Consider the following 12,500-nt stretch of genomic DNA (forward strand, 5'->3'; position numbering starts at 1 on the left):
GAAACTATAATCAAATACAGACACAGACAATGTCAAGCTCTCTAATCAATACACACAACCAGTTTCCACTCTCATCTGAAAGCCCTGGCAGCATCCACACAAGCAGCCCCTGTGCATGGAGGCGTACATACATAATCGCATGAATGCATGCACGCACACGCGCACCCACACACACCCATGCACGCACACATCTCTCAAGCAGAGGCACCTGCCGTAGAAGCAGCCCTTGTGCATGTAGGCCGCACGCACGCACGCACGCACGCACGCACGCACGCACGCACGCACGCACGCACGCACGCACGCACGCACGCACGCACGCACGCACGCACACACGCACACACGCACACACGCACACGCACACGCACACGCACACGCACACACACACACACACACTTCGCTCTCCCCCCCTCCCCTTTCCTCTCCTCTCCTCTCCTCTCACCTGGAAGCCGAGACACCGGCCGTAGAAGCAGCCCTTGTGCATGGAGGCGTACTCCCTCATGAAGCTCTGGCTGAGTCCGCTCTCCTCCTGGAAGAAGAGGTTGCCGTGGCCGTTGTCGTGCAGCAGCCGCTGCGCCAGGTAGAGCAGGGCGCGCAGCTGGCACAGCGCCCGGCTGTAGGCCTCCATCTCGCCCGCCTGGTGCGCCACGCGGAAGAAGATGCTGCGGCGGCTGGCGGCGATGTAGCGCCCCTTGTGGACGATGTGGAGGAGGCAGCAGCGCACCACCTGGGGAAGGAGGAAGTAGATATCACTGATACTGGAGGAGAGGGTGGAAGGTGGATACTGGAGGGAGAGGGTGGAGGGGAAGGGAGAGGTGAAATAAGCGTGGAGGATGGGGGGCTGGAGGGCAAGAGCAAAGACATTAGAATCACTCCTTGGAAAAGGCATAGGCCATGGGGTAGTACTGAGGCGCCTGACGACTGTCGCCACAGTGCGCATGGACAATGGGTGCGACTCCATAATGGATGAAAAAAATGTGACTCTGGATGACTGGTATTTGAATTGCATTGTGGGTGCGAGCGGCTACAGCGAGTTCCGGCCCGAGTCAAAAGAGGATGCGGTTGATAAGGTGGAGAGGTGGGAAGGAGTGGAAAGAGCAGGATGGCCTGAGACGTGGGAGGGGTGATTATAGATGACAGCGGAGAAGGTGGGCCATTAAAATGGGTGGGGGGCAGAATGACGATGGGGAGAGGCAGGACGGTGGTCAGGATGGATAGAGATGGAGGGCAGGGTGAGGGGAAGGTGGACAGGGGAACAGAGATCAATTGTGTTGCCATATGTGCTGCCATACGATATAGCCCGATCCCTGCATCAGTGACCATATTACACAGCAGTAATTACCACCCAGCCTGCAGAGACAGACAGACAGACAGACAGATAAATGCATGAAGTAGTATTGTCTTCTCTACTCCCCTCAGGAGGTGATCTTTGAGGTGGGTGGGCAGACAGACAGACAGACAGATAGATAGACAGACAGACAGACAGAGAAACAGACAGACAGACAGACAGAGAAACAGACAGACAGACAGACAGACATATGCATGAAGTAGTATTGTCTTCTCTACTCCCCTCAGGAGGTGATCTTTGCGGTGGGCAGACAGACAGACAGACAGACAGACAGACAGACAGACAGACAGACAAATAGACGGGAGAGAAAAGAAAGAAAGAAAAGGTGAAAAGAATACTTCATATTGCCCGTGAAGATTCTCAATCATCCAGGCCATGTCCCAGGTCAGTGAGAAGAATATATTACACTCTCATTGTGTTATGAAGAACTCTCATCCCCTGATAATAATATCTTTTCTTTTCTTCCCTAGGAACATTTCGAGTTTGGGCCTTCAGGTATTCAGAGCGCGGTGTGAGACGGCCTAAATGGCACACTCGCTGGCTTTTTGCGATTTATCCAGCTTGAAAGGGTATAAGACTGATGACCCCTCTAGCTTTTGTTCATTTTCCTCCCCTCGAGTGGCTTACGGCCACAAGACTGCTTGCACAAATTTTCCAAGAGAAAATGGATACACTCTAAAAAGTGAAATACCTTGAAAGGGAAAAAAAGATGCTAAACGAAAAAACAAGCTAAAAACACTAAAAGGGTTTAAAAATAAAATGGACATAAAAGGAGCCAAATATATATGTGTGTGTGTGTGTGTGTGTGTGTGTGTGTGTGTGTGTGTGTGTGTGTGTGTGTGTGTGTGTGTGTGTGTGTGTGTGTGTGTGTGTGTGTGTGTGTGTGTGTGTGTGTGTGTGTGTGATGTCTTTAGGAAGGCTTTCTTTAAAAGCAGTGCATATGCCACCAGAGGGAAGAGAGAACAGCTCCCTCAGGACGATTAGCAGCCTCCAACAAACAAGTGCACCACAGGAGACTCAGCACAGGAAGGAGAGAGAGGGAGAGAGAGAGGGAGAGAGAGAGGGAGAGAGAGAGAGAGAGAGAGAGAGAGAGAGAGAGATGAGTTAGGAGGAAAGAAGCAAGAGGAGGAGGAGAGAAGCTGTGAACGAGTGAGGAAGGTGGACAGAAAGAGAATGAGAGACGGGGAAAGATAATGAAAAATTGGGCAGAGTAAAAGAGATGGAAAGACATAAAAAGACAAGAAATAAAAATCTGTGTGGCAATTTAATTATTCCAAAAGGCAGTTCAATTACCCAGGCAGGAGGGAGAGAGAGAGAGAGAGAGAGCGCGAGAGAGAGAGAGAGCGAGAGAGAGAGAGAGAGAGAGAGAGAGAGAGAGAGAGAGAGAGAGAGAGAGAAGGGAGAAGGGAGAGGGAGAAAGAAAGAAAGAAAGAGAGAGGAGAAATAAAAAGAGAGAGATGGCTCAGATAAAAGATAGCTGCCAGCCAGGCAGGCAGCGAGGCAGATTGTAGCAAAAAGAACCACAAAAAAACGACTAGATGCAGTTGCCACCCTGAACCCGACCATTTGAGTAACAGGAAAAACTATTTAAATGATTCTAAATGGCGGCACACACTGCGATTTATTTCCCTGCGACCCCCCGAGGGAGCGACACAATCAATGGGCCCTCCACGCCTCCACACTGTTCCAGCAGCAGGCTTTTATGCTCTTGGCTAGAAAAAAAATTGTCCATCATCCCCCTTGGATGTGCATGTAAAAACTACAGCGAGCATGTTGAAAAAGAGCGGCCGCCGATACGACAGGGCTCTGAAATAGATTGAAGTTTCACTGTGTGTTGGAGGATGTCCGTGTGTGTATACCTGATATGTACAACTAAGAAAATAAGGGTGTATGTGTATGGGATGAAGCAGATATATCAGCACACACACATGCACATACAATAAGCACACCTTGATGGGCGAGTGGTAAGCATGGATAGTGATGTGGGTGTCGTATTGTGTACACACTTCACACACACACAGACACACACAAAATCAAACACCTACACAGTACAGTACACACACATATCTTCACAAGTGGACAGTTGGATTGGCATGTAGCCAGAACGACAAAAAAAGAAAGCCAAACAGAGACAGAGACAGAGACAGAGACAGAGACACAGACACAGATACAGACACAGACACAGACACACACACACACACCCCAAGTAAGAGGCAGTTGCTGGGGGGATGTGGGAGTTGAATACATCCAGACACACACTGACAAGTGGGAGGTAGTGAGAATGGTATTGATGGGCCGAATACATACACGCATACACCTTGATGAGCCAGTGGTAGCTCTGTTGACAGGGATCACAAAGCAGTTATAATACTTACGCACGCACGCACGCACGCACGCACGCACACACACACGCACACATGTACGCGCACATACACACACACACACACACACGCACACATGTACGCGCACATACACACACACACACACACACGCACGCACGCACGAAGACGCACGCACGCGCACACACACGTACACACACACACACACACCTTCGGCAAGGACAAGAAGCAATATCCATTGGCATGGATGTGTGGATGTAACGCACACACACAAACACACCCACCCACCCACTCTGACAAGCAGGCGATATCTGTTAGCAGGTTTGTGTGGATCGAAGTTGAAATGATGGTATATGGCTGCAAAGTCAGCCACGACGGGGTCTCTTACACACACACACATGCTCTCCCTTGCACACAAATACACGGAAATACAATGACACATCGACACACACCCTCACCTTGACAAGTGAGTGGTATGTGCGGGTCGAAGTGGTTGTGAATGTCAGCCATGCTGGCCACCCCGTAGCGTGCACACCCACGCACACACACACACAAACACAAACACAGACACACACACACAAACACACACACACAAACACAGACACACACACACACACACACACACATAACTGAGGAGTGCTACCCGTTGTCTGGTATGTGTGGGTCAAAGTGGTGGTCACCACTTTGGTGTCTATACACATCTATGGCGGCCACCATGTGCTCTCTCTCTCACACACACACACACACACACACACACACACACACACACACACACACACACACACACACACACACACACACACACACACACACACACACACACACACACACACACACACACACACACACACACACACACACACACACACACACACACACACACACACACACACACACACACAGAGAGTGCATTACAATATGCGACCTTGCCTCCTCCACTTGTGCTTGTTTCCTCGTACCAGGAAGTAATATGTCATGATGTCATCACTGACAACAGCATTATATTTCAATATCTTGTAAAAGCTCAATTGTAAAGTCTTCTCATTTGCAATCGGGGTGGTGAATGAAAAACAGTCCCTCAAAAGTTGTTGTGGCTAGGCTGACAGCTGGGAAACTTTATCGTTTTCTCCACGGAGGAGGGGCCAGGAGGCGGGGCGAGGCCACAAGCACAAGTGGAGGGAGCAAGATTGCATATTGTAACACACTCACACTCTCACCTTGACATGGGAGCGGTACCCGTTGGCTGGTATGTGCGGGTCGAAATCAAAATGGTGGTAGATGGCAGCAAAGCCGGCCACCATAGGCTCACACACGCGCACACACACACACACACACACACACACACACACACACACACACACACACACACACACACACACACACACACACACACACACACACACACACACACACACACACACACACACACACACACACACACACACGCGCACACACACACACACACACACTCTTACCTCAACTAAAGAACGGTACCCTTTGACTGGTATGTGCGGGTCGAAGTCTAAATGGTGGTAAATGGCAGCGAAGACGGCCACCACAGGCTCACAGGCTCTCACACACACACACACACACACACACACACAGAAACACACACATACACTCTTACCTCAACAAAACAATGGTACCCTTTGGCTGGTATGTGCGGGTAAAGTGGTGGTGAACACATACACAGAGAGAAACACACACTCACCTTGACAAGCGAGCGGTACCCGTTGGCTGGTATGTGCGGGTCGAAGTCGAAGTGGTGGTAGATGGCAGCGAAGCCGGCCACCACGGGCTCGAGGCTGCGCGCGTGCTCCTGAATGGTGGTCAAGGACTCCACCAGCTTCCGCGTCGCGCTGCTGCCCCCTCCACCTCCTCCCCCTCCTCCTCCACCACCGGAGCCTGAGGGGGAGCCCGCTGATGAGGAGGAGGAGGACGCCGATGAGGAGCCTCCTCCGCCTGCGCCTCCCTTGGAGCTGGAGGAGAAGAAGGTCGCGTTCTCCTCGCACACCTCGTACACGGCCGCAAACACCGCCTTGGTGTCCATCACTAGAGGAGGAAAGAGCAGAGAGCAGAGAGAGAGAGAGAAAGCAAGCAGGAAAGGAAGAAAGAAAGAAAGAAAGAAAGAAAGAAAGAAAGAAAGAAAGAAAGAAAGAAAGAAAGAAAGAAAGAAAGAAAGAAAGAAAGAAAGAAAGAAAGAAAGAAAGAAAGAAAGAGAGAGAGAGAGGCAATTCCAGCGTTATGGCCGTGGACTCTGGACTCACATGACAACCTTGCACATTTTTATTCTCTCTCCCAGTACTTTGACTTTTATTATGACGAAAAAAAAAACAATTCCCATAGCACACTTGGTTTATAAGAAATTGGCAAAAAAGACATGCGCTATGGATGTGACAGAAAAAATACCCCTTTACTTGGTGTACATGGAGGGAGTGAATGGGGAGAGAGTGAGAGAGTGAGAGAGAGAGAGTGAGAGAGAGAGAGAGAGAGAGAATTGATTTGTACAGAGTGAGAGACAGGCAAAAATGATTTCTTTTGGAGAGAGAGAGAGACAGAGAGAGAGACAGAGAGACAGAGGGAAAAATACATTTGGAATGCATAGGATGGAGAGCGCAAGAGAAAGGGGTAGAGAAGAAAATGGAAGAGAGAGAGAGGGATTGGATAGAAAGAGGACGTGAGGGGAAAGGAATTGAGGGGATTTGGAGGGGGTAAGAAAAACACAGAGACAGAGACAGACAAAGCACTGTGAGCTGTCGTAAAATGTGATGTGTGCGAATCCTTCGCCAAAGACACAGCTCTTTTCCTCCATTACTCAAAGAGCGCTTCCGCCAAGCTGTCAACAGCTGAGAGAATGGATGCTCTTTATGTTTTTTTATCCTACCCACAAAAAGCTGGTTTAGTGGTGATTTACTGGGCCACTAAAAAGCTGAACACTGACATGAGAACAACAAAGATACAAACAAAACAATGTAATGGTTCATAAAAAAGGAAATCAACTTTACCTGAATGGTAAATATGCAAATATGAACAGAAAAAAAAAGAAATCAACACATCACCAAGAACATTTGATAACATGACACGACATAACATCCCATCATATAAAAAACACGGCACATAAATTTGGCATCACATCATGAAACAAAAACATACAGACCAAAAACAGCAGAGTAGCTAGAGCTGCGAGACTTCTGGTAGGACAAGCAAATTTAGCTGCAGGTTAGCGTAGTAGCACCCACTCACCCAGCTACACCTACAGCATGGCTACAGCTATGGGTGCGTTCCAATATGCGACCTTGTGTCCTCCACTTGTGCTTGTGGCCTCGTACCAGGAGGTAATATGTCATGATGACATCACTGACAACAGCACTACATTTCAACATCTAGCAAAAGCTCAATTGTAAAGTCATTTTCTCATTTGCAAACTGGATGGTGAATGAAGAATACTCCCCTTAACGTTGTTGTGGCTAGGCTGACAGCTGGGAAACTTTATTGTTTTCTCCACGGAGGCGTGGCCAAGAGGTGGGGTGAGGCCACAAGCACAAGTGGAGGACGCAAGGTCGCATATTGGAATGCACACTGTGACAAGCTGAACTCTGACTGCCCTCAGCAGGTGAGGTCAAAGTCCCCATAGACCAGTGGTTTTCAAAGTGGGGGCCGGGGACCCCTGGGGGGCCGTGAGGCAGTGCTAGGAGGCCATGGCAGGTTGGCAGGAAAAGTATTACAAAACAAAATAAATAAATAAATGAATTAATTGAATAAGGTACACTAAAATAAAGAAAGAACTGCATTATTATCTATTACATCTCTGCATTACTACTACTGTCGTTGGTATTTTTGTATATTTCTCAGTGGGGCACTGACTCACCTGGTTGTGAAAGGGGATGCATAGAAAAAATAGTGTGGCATGACTCATGTAAGGGGGGGCCTTGGCTGGAATCGACCGGTACATGGGGGGCCTTGCCATGGTAAAGTTTGGGAAGCCCTGCTATAGACAAGCTCCTGCACACTTTTGGACGCCTGTCTGAATACTGCCAGACTGGGCACTGGTTCTCAAAAGCATTGTTGCTAACCAGTTACCAACTTGTTACTACCAAGCAAGTTTCTCACTTTGTTAGCAACGACTCTGTTGAGAAAATCCAACACCAGGAGCATATGAACTCTGATGAGGAACATAGCCGATAGACTGCTGAAATCATTGGGTACGCAGGATTATAACAGCTGGAAATGTTTGCTGGTTTGAAACCAAATAGTGCCTTAACCATACTTTACTAGAAGTTACTCAGTAAATCTGCACAGCGATTCACTAAATAGCAAGAGTGGTAAAGCAGAGCAAAAAAAGCTGCATTTTTTACTACTTTATAGCAGATGGCTGGCTCTTGGTAGCGGAGCCGGAGCAGGTGAGATATTTGCATAGGCTCATAGTGATAACAAATTGCACTGTTCATGTGCATTTTAACGGACCATTTCTCCTGTGCCCTCCTTCTTCCACTGCCTTATAAGACACTCTGTACTGAGGTACTGAGGCACACCACCACCACCACATGAAAAAGGAAAGGTCCCACACACTCAGACTTAGTTACAACAGGTTTATTTTAGGTGATAATGTTTCATCTGCCCTGGCCTTCCTCAGATCACATCACACCAAGTTATTACAAAATTAGGGCTGGGCGATATGGAAAAAAAAAACTATATCACGATATGGATTACTTTATATCACGATAACGATATATATCACGATATAGCACAATTACATACGTTTTCAGTTATTCTCTTTATTTGCTCTTTATTTTTCATGTCACAAAACAACCTTTCTTTAAAATTGATCTTTTTATTCTTATTTTTACAGTTACATTAACTTATAGTGTGTATTGTGACAACATGAAATGTAATTAAATGATATTCAATTGTATAAAATAGATAAAATTACTATCACGATATAAACGATATAGGAGAAACGTCACAATATACACTTTTATATCACGATAACGATATATATCGTTATACAGCCCAGCCCTATACAAAATTGTGAGGATTTTGGTCCTCACGCTTAATCAGATTTATTTTACTTGTTACAAATACAATTACTTTTTGTAACAAAAACAAATCTGACCTAGAAAACATTACTTGCCCCTCTGGCAAATGTCTTGAAACCGGTCAAAATAGTCTATTTCAAATTAAGGTTGACTAGATTTTTTTACTTGAAAATAGAAAAATAAACTTGCTGAGGTTTTCATTTTTTGCAGTGTGCCTACATATTATATCACCATGTTCATCTTGCAAGGTTTGAGCCGTCTCCATTGATCCATTCATCACCCACACATGAACACCTTGGATTTCTCATGGACACATACAATGATGCATAATATCACCTGTGTCTGCTTTACAATGTGACCATTGTTACAGCAGCACACATTATTTTGATAATAGCCGGTATAATACATTATATTGCTTATCAAAAACAGAGTAGCCTATTCATTCAGATCTGTGGCATCTGTGGAAACACGACACAGAACTGTCACTTTTCCTCACTAGGTCTCTCTCTGCCTGCGTGTCACAAAGCATCTGTCACTTGTCACTAATTAGCTAAAAGGAATTTGTGCGAGTTCCGGAAGGTTTTGTATCACTTCCAGCCAGGGCCGCCGACAGGGGGGACAAAGGAGCATGTTATCCTGGGCCCAGGGAGATAGGGGGCCCAGAATTGGGGACCCATTTGGATGACTTTGTCCTGGTCCCAGCAAAAGCTGTCAGCGGCCCCGCTTCCAGCCACCCGCTAACCGCTTATCAATGGCACTGGACTCCCAGGAGATTTGGGACGTCTGACAGTCTGATCTGGTCTGTTTACCTGTCTGTCTGTCCGTCCGTCTACTACACATGTTCCATCTGTCTGTCCGTCTGGCTGTCTGTTTACACACTATGTTCCATCTGGCTGCCTGCCTATGTCCGTCAACACAAAGAACACACAACTTAACCCAATTAAATCTGTTCAATCTACTTTTTGTCTCGGGAGTGATTACCTGTGTATGTGTTCTGACTGTTTGTATTTCCTGTGCCAATTTCCTATCTGTTATCAGTGCACACATAAGAGGGCAAAGGGCAATGGCCCATCACCTCGTCTCTCTCTCTCCCTGTACAGCAGTCTACCTGATGATGGGATTGTTTTATTATTGCTGTCTGTCTGTCTGTCTGTCTGTCTGTCTGTCTGTCTGTCTGTCTGTCTGTCTGTCTGTCTGTCTGTCTGTCTGTCTGTCTGTCTGTCTGTCTGTCTGTCTGTCTGTCTGTCTGTCTGATGCACACGTAAGACAATACAACGTCAACTGACAGGGCTGCGCGTCTCTGTACGTACCCCATTCAATGTTAATGTACTGTCTGTCCGTCTATCTGTCTAAGACTTGCACACATAAGACAACACACCGTTACATGCTCAGCCGGTCTCTCTTTGGATGCCGTCACTGTTAGTCTTGTCTGTCCGTCGTCCCGGCAACACAATAGCCCCCAATCTCCACCTGTCTTTCTGTGCCTCTATTACCACAGCTATTTTCACAGAAAAAAACAACAATGCGACACAATCTCACCTGTCTGTCTGGTCGCCGGCGGGCGGTGACAAAGACTGACATGACTTGAGAGTGTGTGTGTGTGTGTGTGTGTGTGTGTGTGTGTGTGTGTGTGTGTGTGTGTGTGTGTGTGTGTGTGTGTGTGTGTGTGTGTGTCAGAAATAGATAAGAGTTTCATGGAGAGGCGATAGGAAAAGGAAGGACAGAGGACCTGAGGCGATAGAAAGTGGCCTCCTCTGTCCTTGTACTGTGTGTCTCTGTGTATATGAGAGAGGGAGAGAGAGAGAGAGAGAGAGAGAGAGAGAGAGAGAGAGAGAGAGAGAGAGAGAGAGAGAGAGAGAGAGAGAGAGAGAGAGAGAGAGAACGAGAACGAGAACGAGAACGAGAGAGAACAAGTGATCTTGGAAAGTCAGTGCAGTGCAGTGTCCTACCTCTTTGGTTGGATAAACCATCAGTAATCCTCCTATCACACCTACCCTAACCTTAGCTAGAGGCTGGAGGCAGTACTCTTCACACACATAACTTACAAGTGGGTCGTTCAGCAGTCTGAAAGTGGCTTTCCAGAAAACAGGTCGAGGGATAGGTTAGTTGACAATTTTTAATAACAGAAAGTTGGTTTATTAATGACAAAAAGCGTGAGTTGTGAGCTACAATTTGAAAGTGGGGAAGGGTGTAAACCTTCTGGAATGTTTTCATCCAAACCTGAGGCTGGTCTGGCCCTCCCATGACCTAACGGTATGGCACTAGGTTACTACCGCAGCAACTCGGGTTCGATTACGGCCTGGGTCATTAACCGAACCTTCTCCATCTCTCTCTCTCCCCCACTCATTTCCTGTCCCTCTGTAACTGTCCTGTCACAATAAAGGCATAAAAGTCCAAAAAATATATATTTTTAAAAAAATCTGAGGCTGGTCAAGCAGGGGCCTTCCGAGGTTTTCCACGGATAGACCCATTCATGCGGCACAATCTCAGTCTTTGGACATAACAACAGCTAAGCTGTACAGTATAGTAGCCTATATATTGCATGTAGACCCAAACATGCAAACAAAGACACCATACCCACTTCAATGATGCTCTACACATGGCCAGAACCAAAAATAATAGAGTTGTGGTCTGTCTTTAGCAGAAGTGTTGATGGAAATATGGGGAACACAAGCACGCACACACACCCCCTAGGCGGTAGCCAGTGGCAAGGACGTAGGGCTTCATTCTATTAAAGCAACAGGTAATCCCATCAGAGCAACCCTAACCTGAGCTGAAGGCAGGGACGCACACACACACATGCGGGTACACACACACACACATAGAGAGAGAGAGGGAGAGGGAGAGAGAGAGAGAGAGAGAGAGAGAGAGAGAGAGAGAGAGAGAGAGAGAGAGAGAGAGAGAGAGAGAGAGAGAGAGAGAGAGAGAGAGAGTTGTCTGAGACCTTCCAGCTAGGGGAGTAACAGTAAGAGTCATCGTCACCTTGACTTTCACTAAAAACTGCACAAGGAGAAAAGACCTGCGGTGCACAGGTGCGAGTGCAGACACACAGACACACACACAGCATATTCACTGCGCCATAACCATGCAGTTTTACAGAGATGCATGCACCTGCGTACCTGGACACACGCACGCACGCACGCACACGAGGGCTATGCTGGATTTCACAGAGTCCACATATTTCAGGGGCAAGGCAAAGACAAGGACTAAAATAAAACGCCAAGCGGTGCTTGAATGACTTGGAAAATGCAAAATGTCACAAAGTAGTCCCGTGAAGCGAGAAAGTTACGGAAATATGCTGTCTGTGTGTGTGTTGGGAATAAGAGACAAAAACGGGAGGAAAGGACAGTGACAGAGCGAGAGAGAGAGCAAGAGAGAGCGAGTGAGAGTGAGAGAGAGCAAGAGAGAGAGGGGATTTTTAAGGGGAGTTTTAAATTCCCCCTGGTGTTGCATGAGAGCCGAGATGGCCTTGTGACATCTGGACAGCTGCAGCTCGTTTCCCCCACCCCTCTCTCCAACTCTCTCTCCATCTCCTTCTCTCCTTCTCCTTTTTCTTTCTCTCCCTCTGCGTCTAGCCTTCCCTCTTTCTCTGCCTTGCTTTTCCCGTCCCTCCTGTGCGTTTCCTCCACCTCTTTTCTCCTCTGCTTCCCCCCTCCTCATCTCCTCTGTTCTCATTAGGCTAGTCTCTGCCAACACTCTCCTCTTTATCCTTAGCCCCAGCATTACGATTAGACACTATGCTTAGACAGGGCAGGGGGTGGGGAGGACTGTGAGGGGGCA

At 47.4% G+C, this 12,500-nt stretch overlaps 1 protein-coding gene across 3 annotated transcripts in view; it reads right to left on the reverse strand.

Moving 5' to 3' along the window:
- lipeb (lipase, hormone-sensitive b) overlaps nt 1-12,500 on the reverse strand; it is a 73,340-nt gene that overhangs the window by 47,163 nt on the left and 13,677 nt on the right. For all 3 annotated transcript variants that reach the window (XM_063199648.1, XM_063199649.1, XM_063199650.1), the window contains exons 2-3: nt 5,396-5,736; nt 440-724 (exon numbers count right to left, since the gene is read on the reverse strand). In XM_063199648.1, coding sequence (XP_063055718.1) covers nt 440-724; nt 5,396-5,736 — 626 coding nt within the window. The remainder of the gene's footprint in view (nt 1-439; nt 725-5,395; nt 5,737-12,500) is intronic.

Source organism: Engraulis encrasicolus, chromosome 5 (genome assembly GCF_034702125.1).
Source record: "Engraulis encrasicolus isolate BLACKSEA-1 chromosome 5, IST_EnEncr_1.0, whole genome shotgun sequence".
In the NCBI taxonomy this organism is placed as follows: domain Eukaryota; kingdom Metazoa; phylum Chordata; class Actinopteri; order Clupeiformes; family Engraulidae; genus Engraulis; species Engraulis encrasicolus.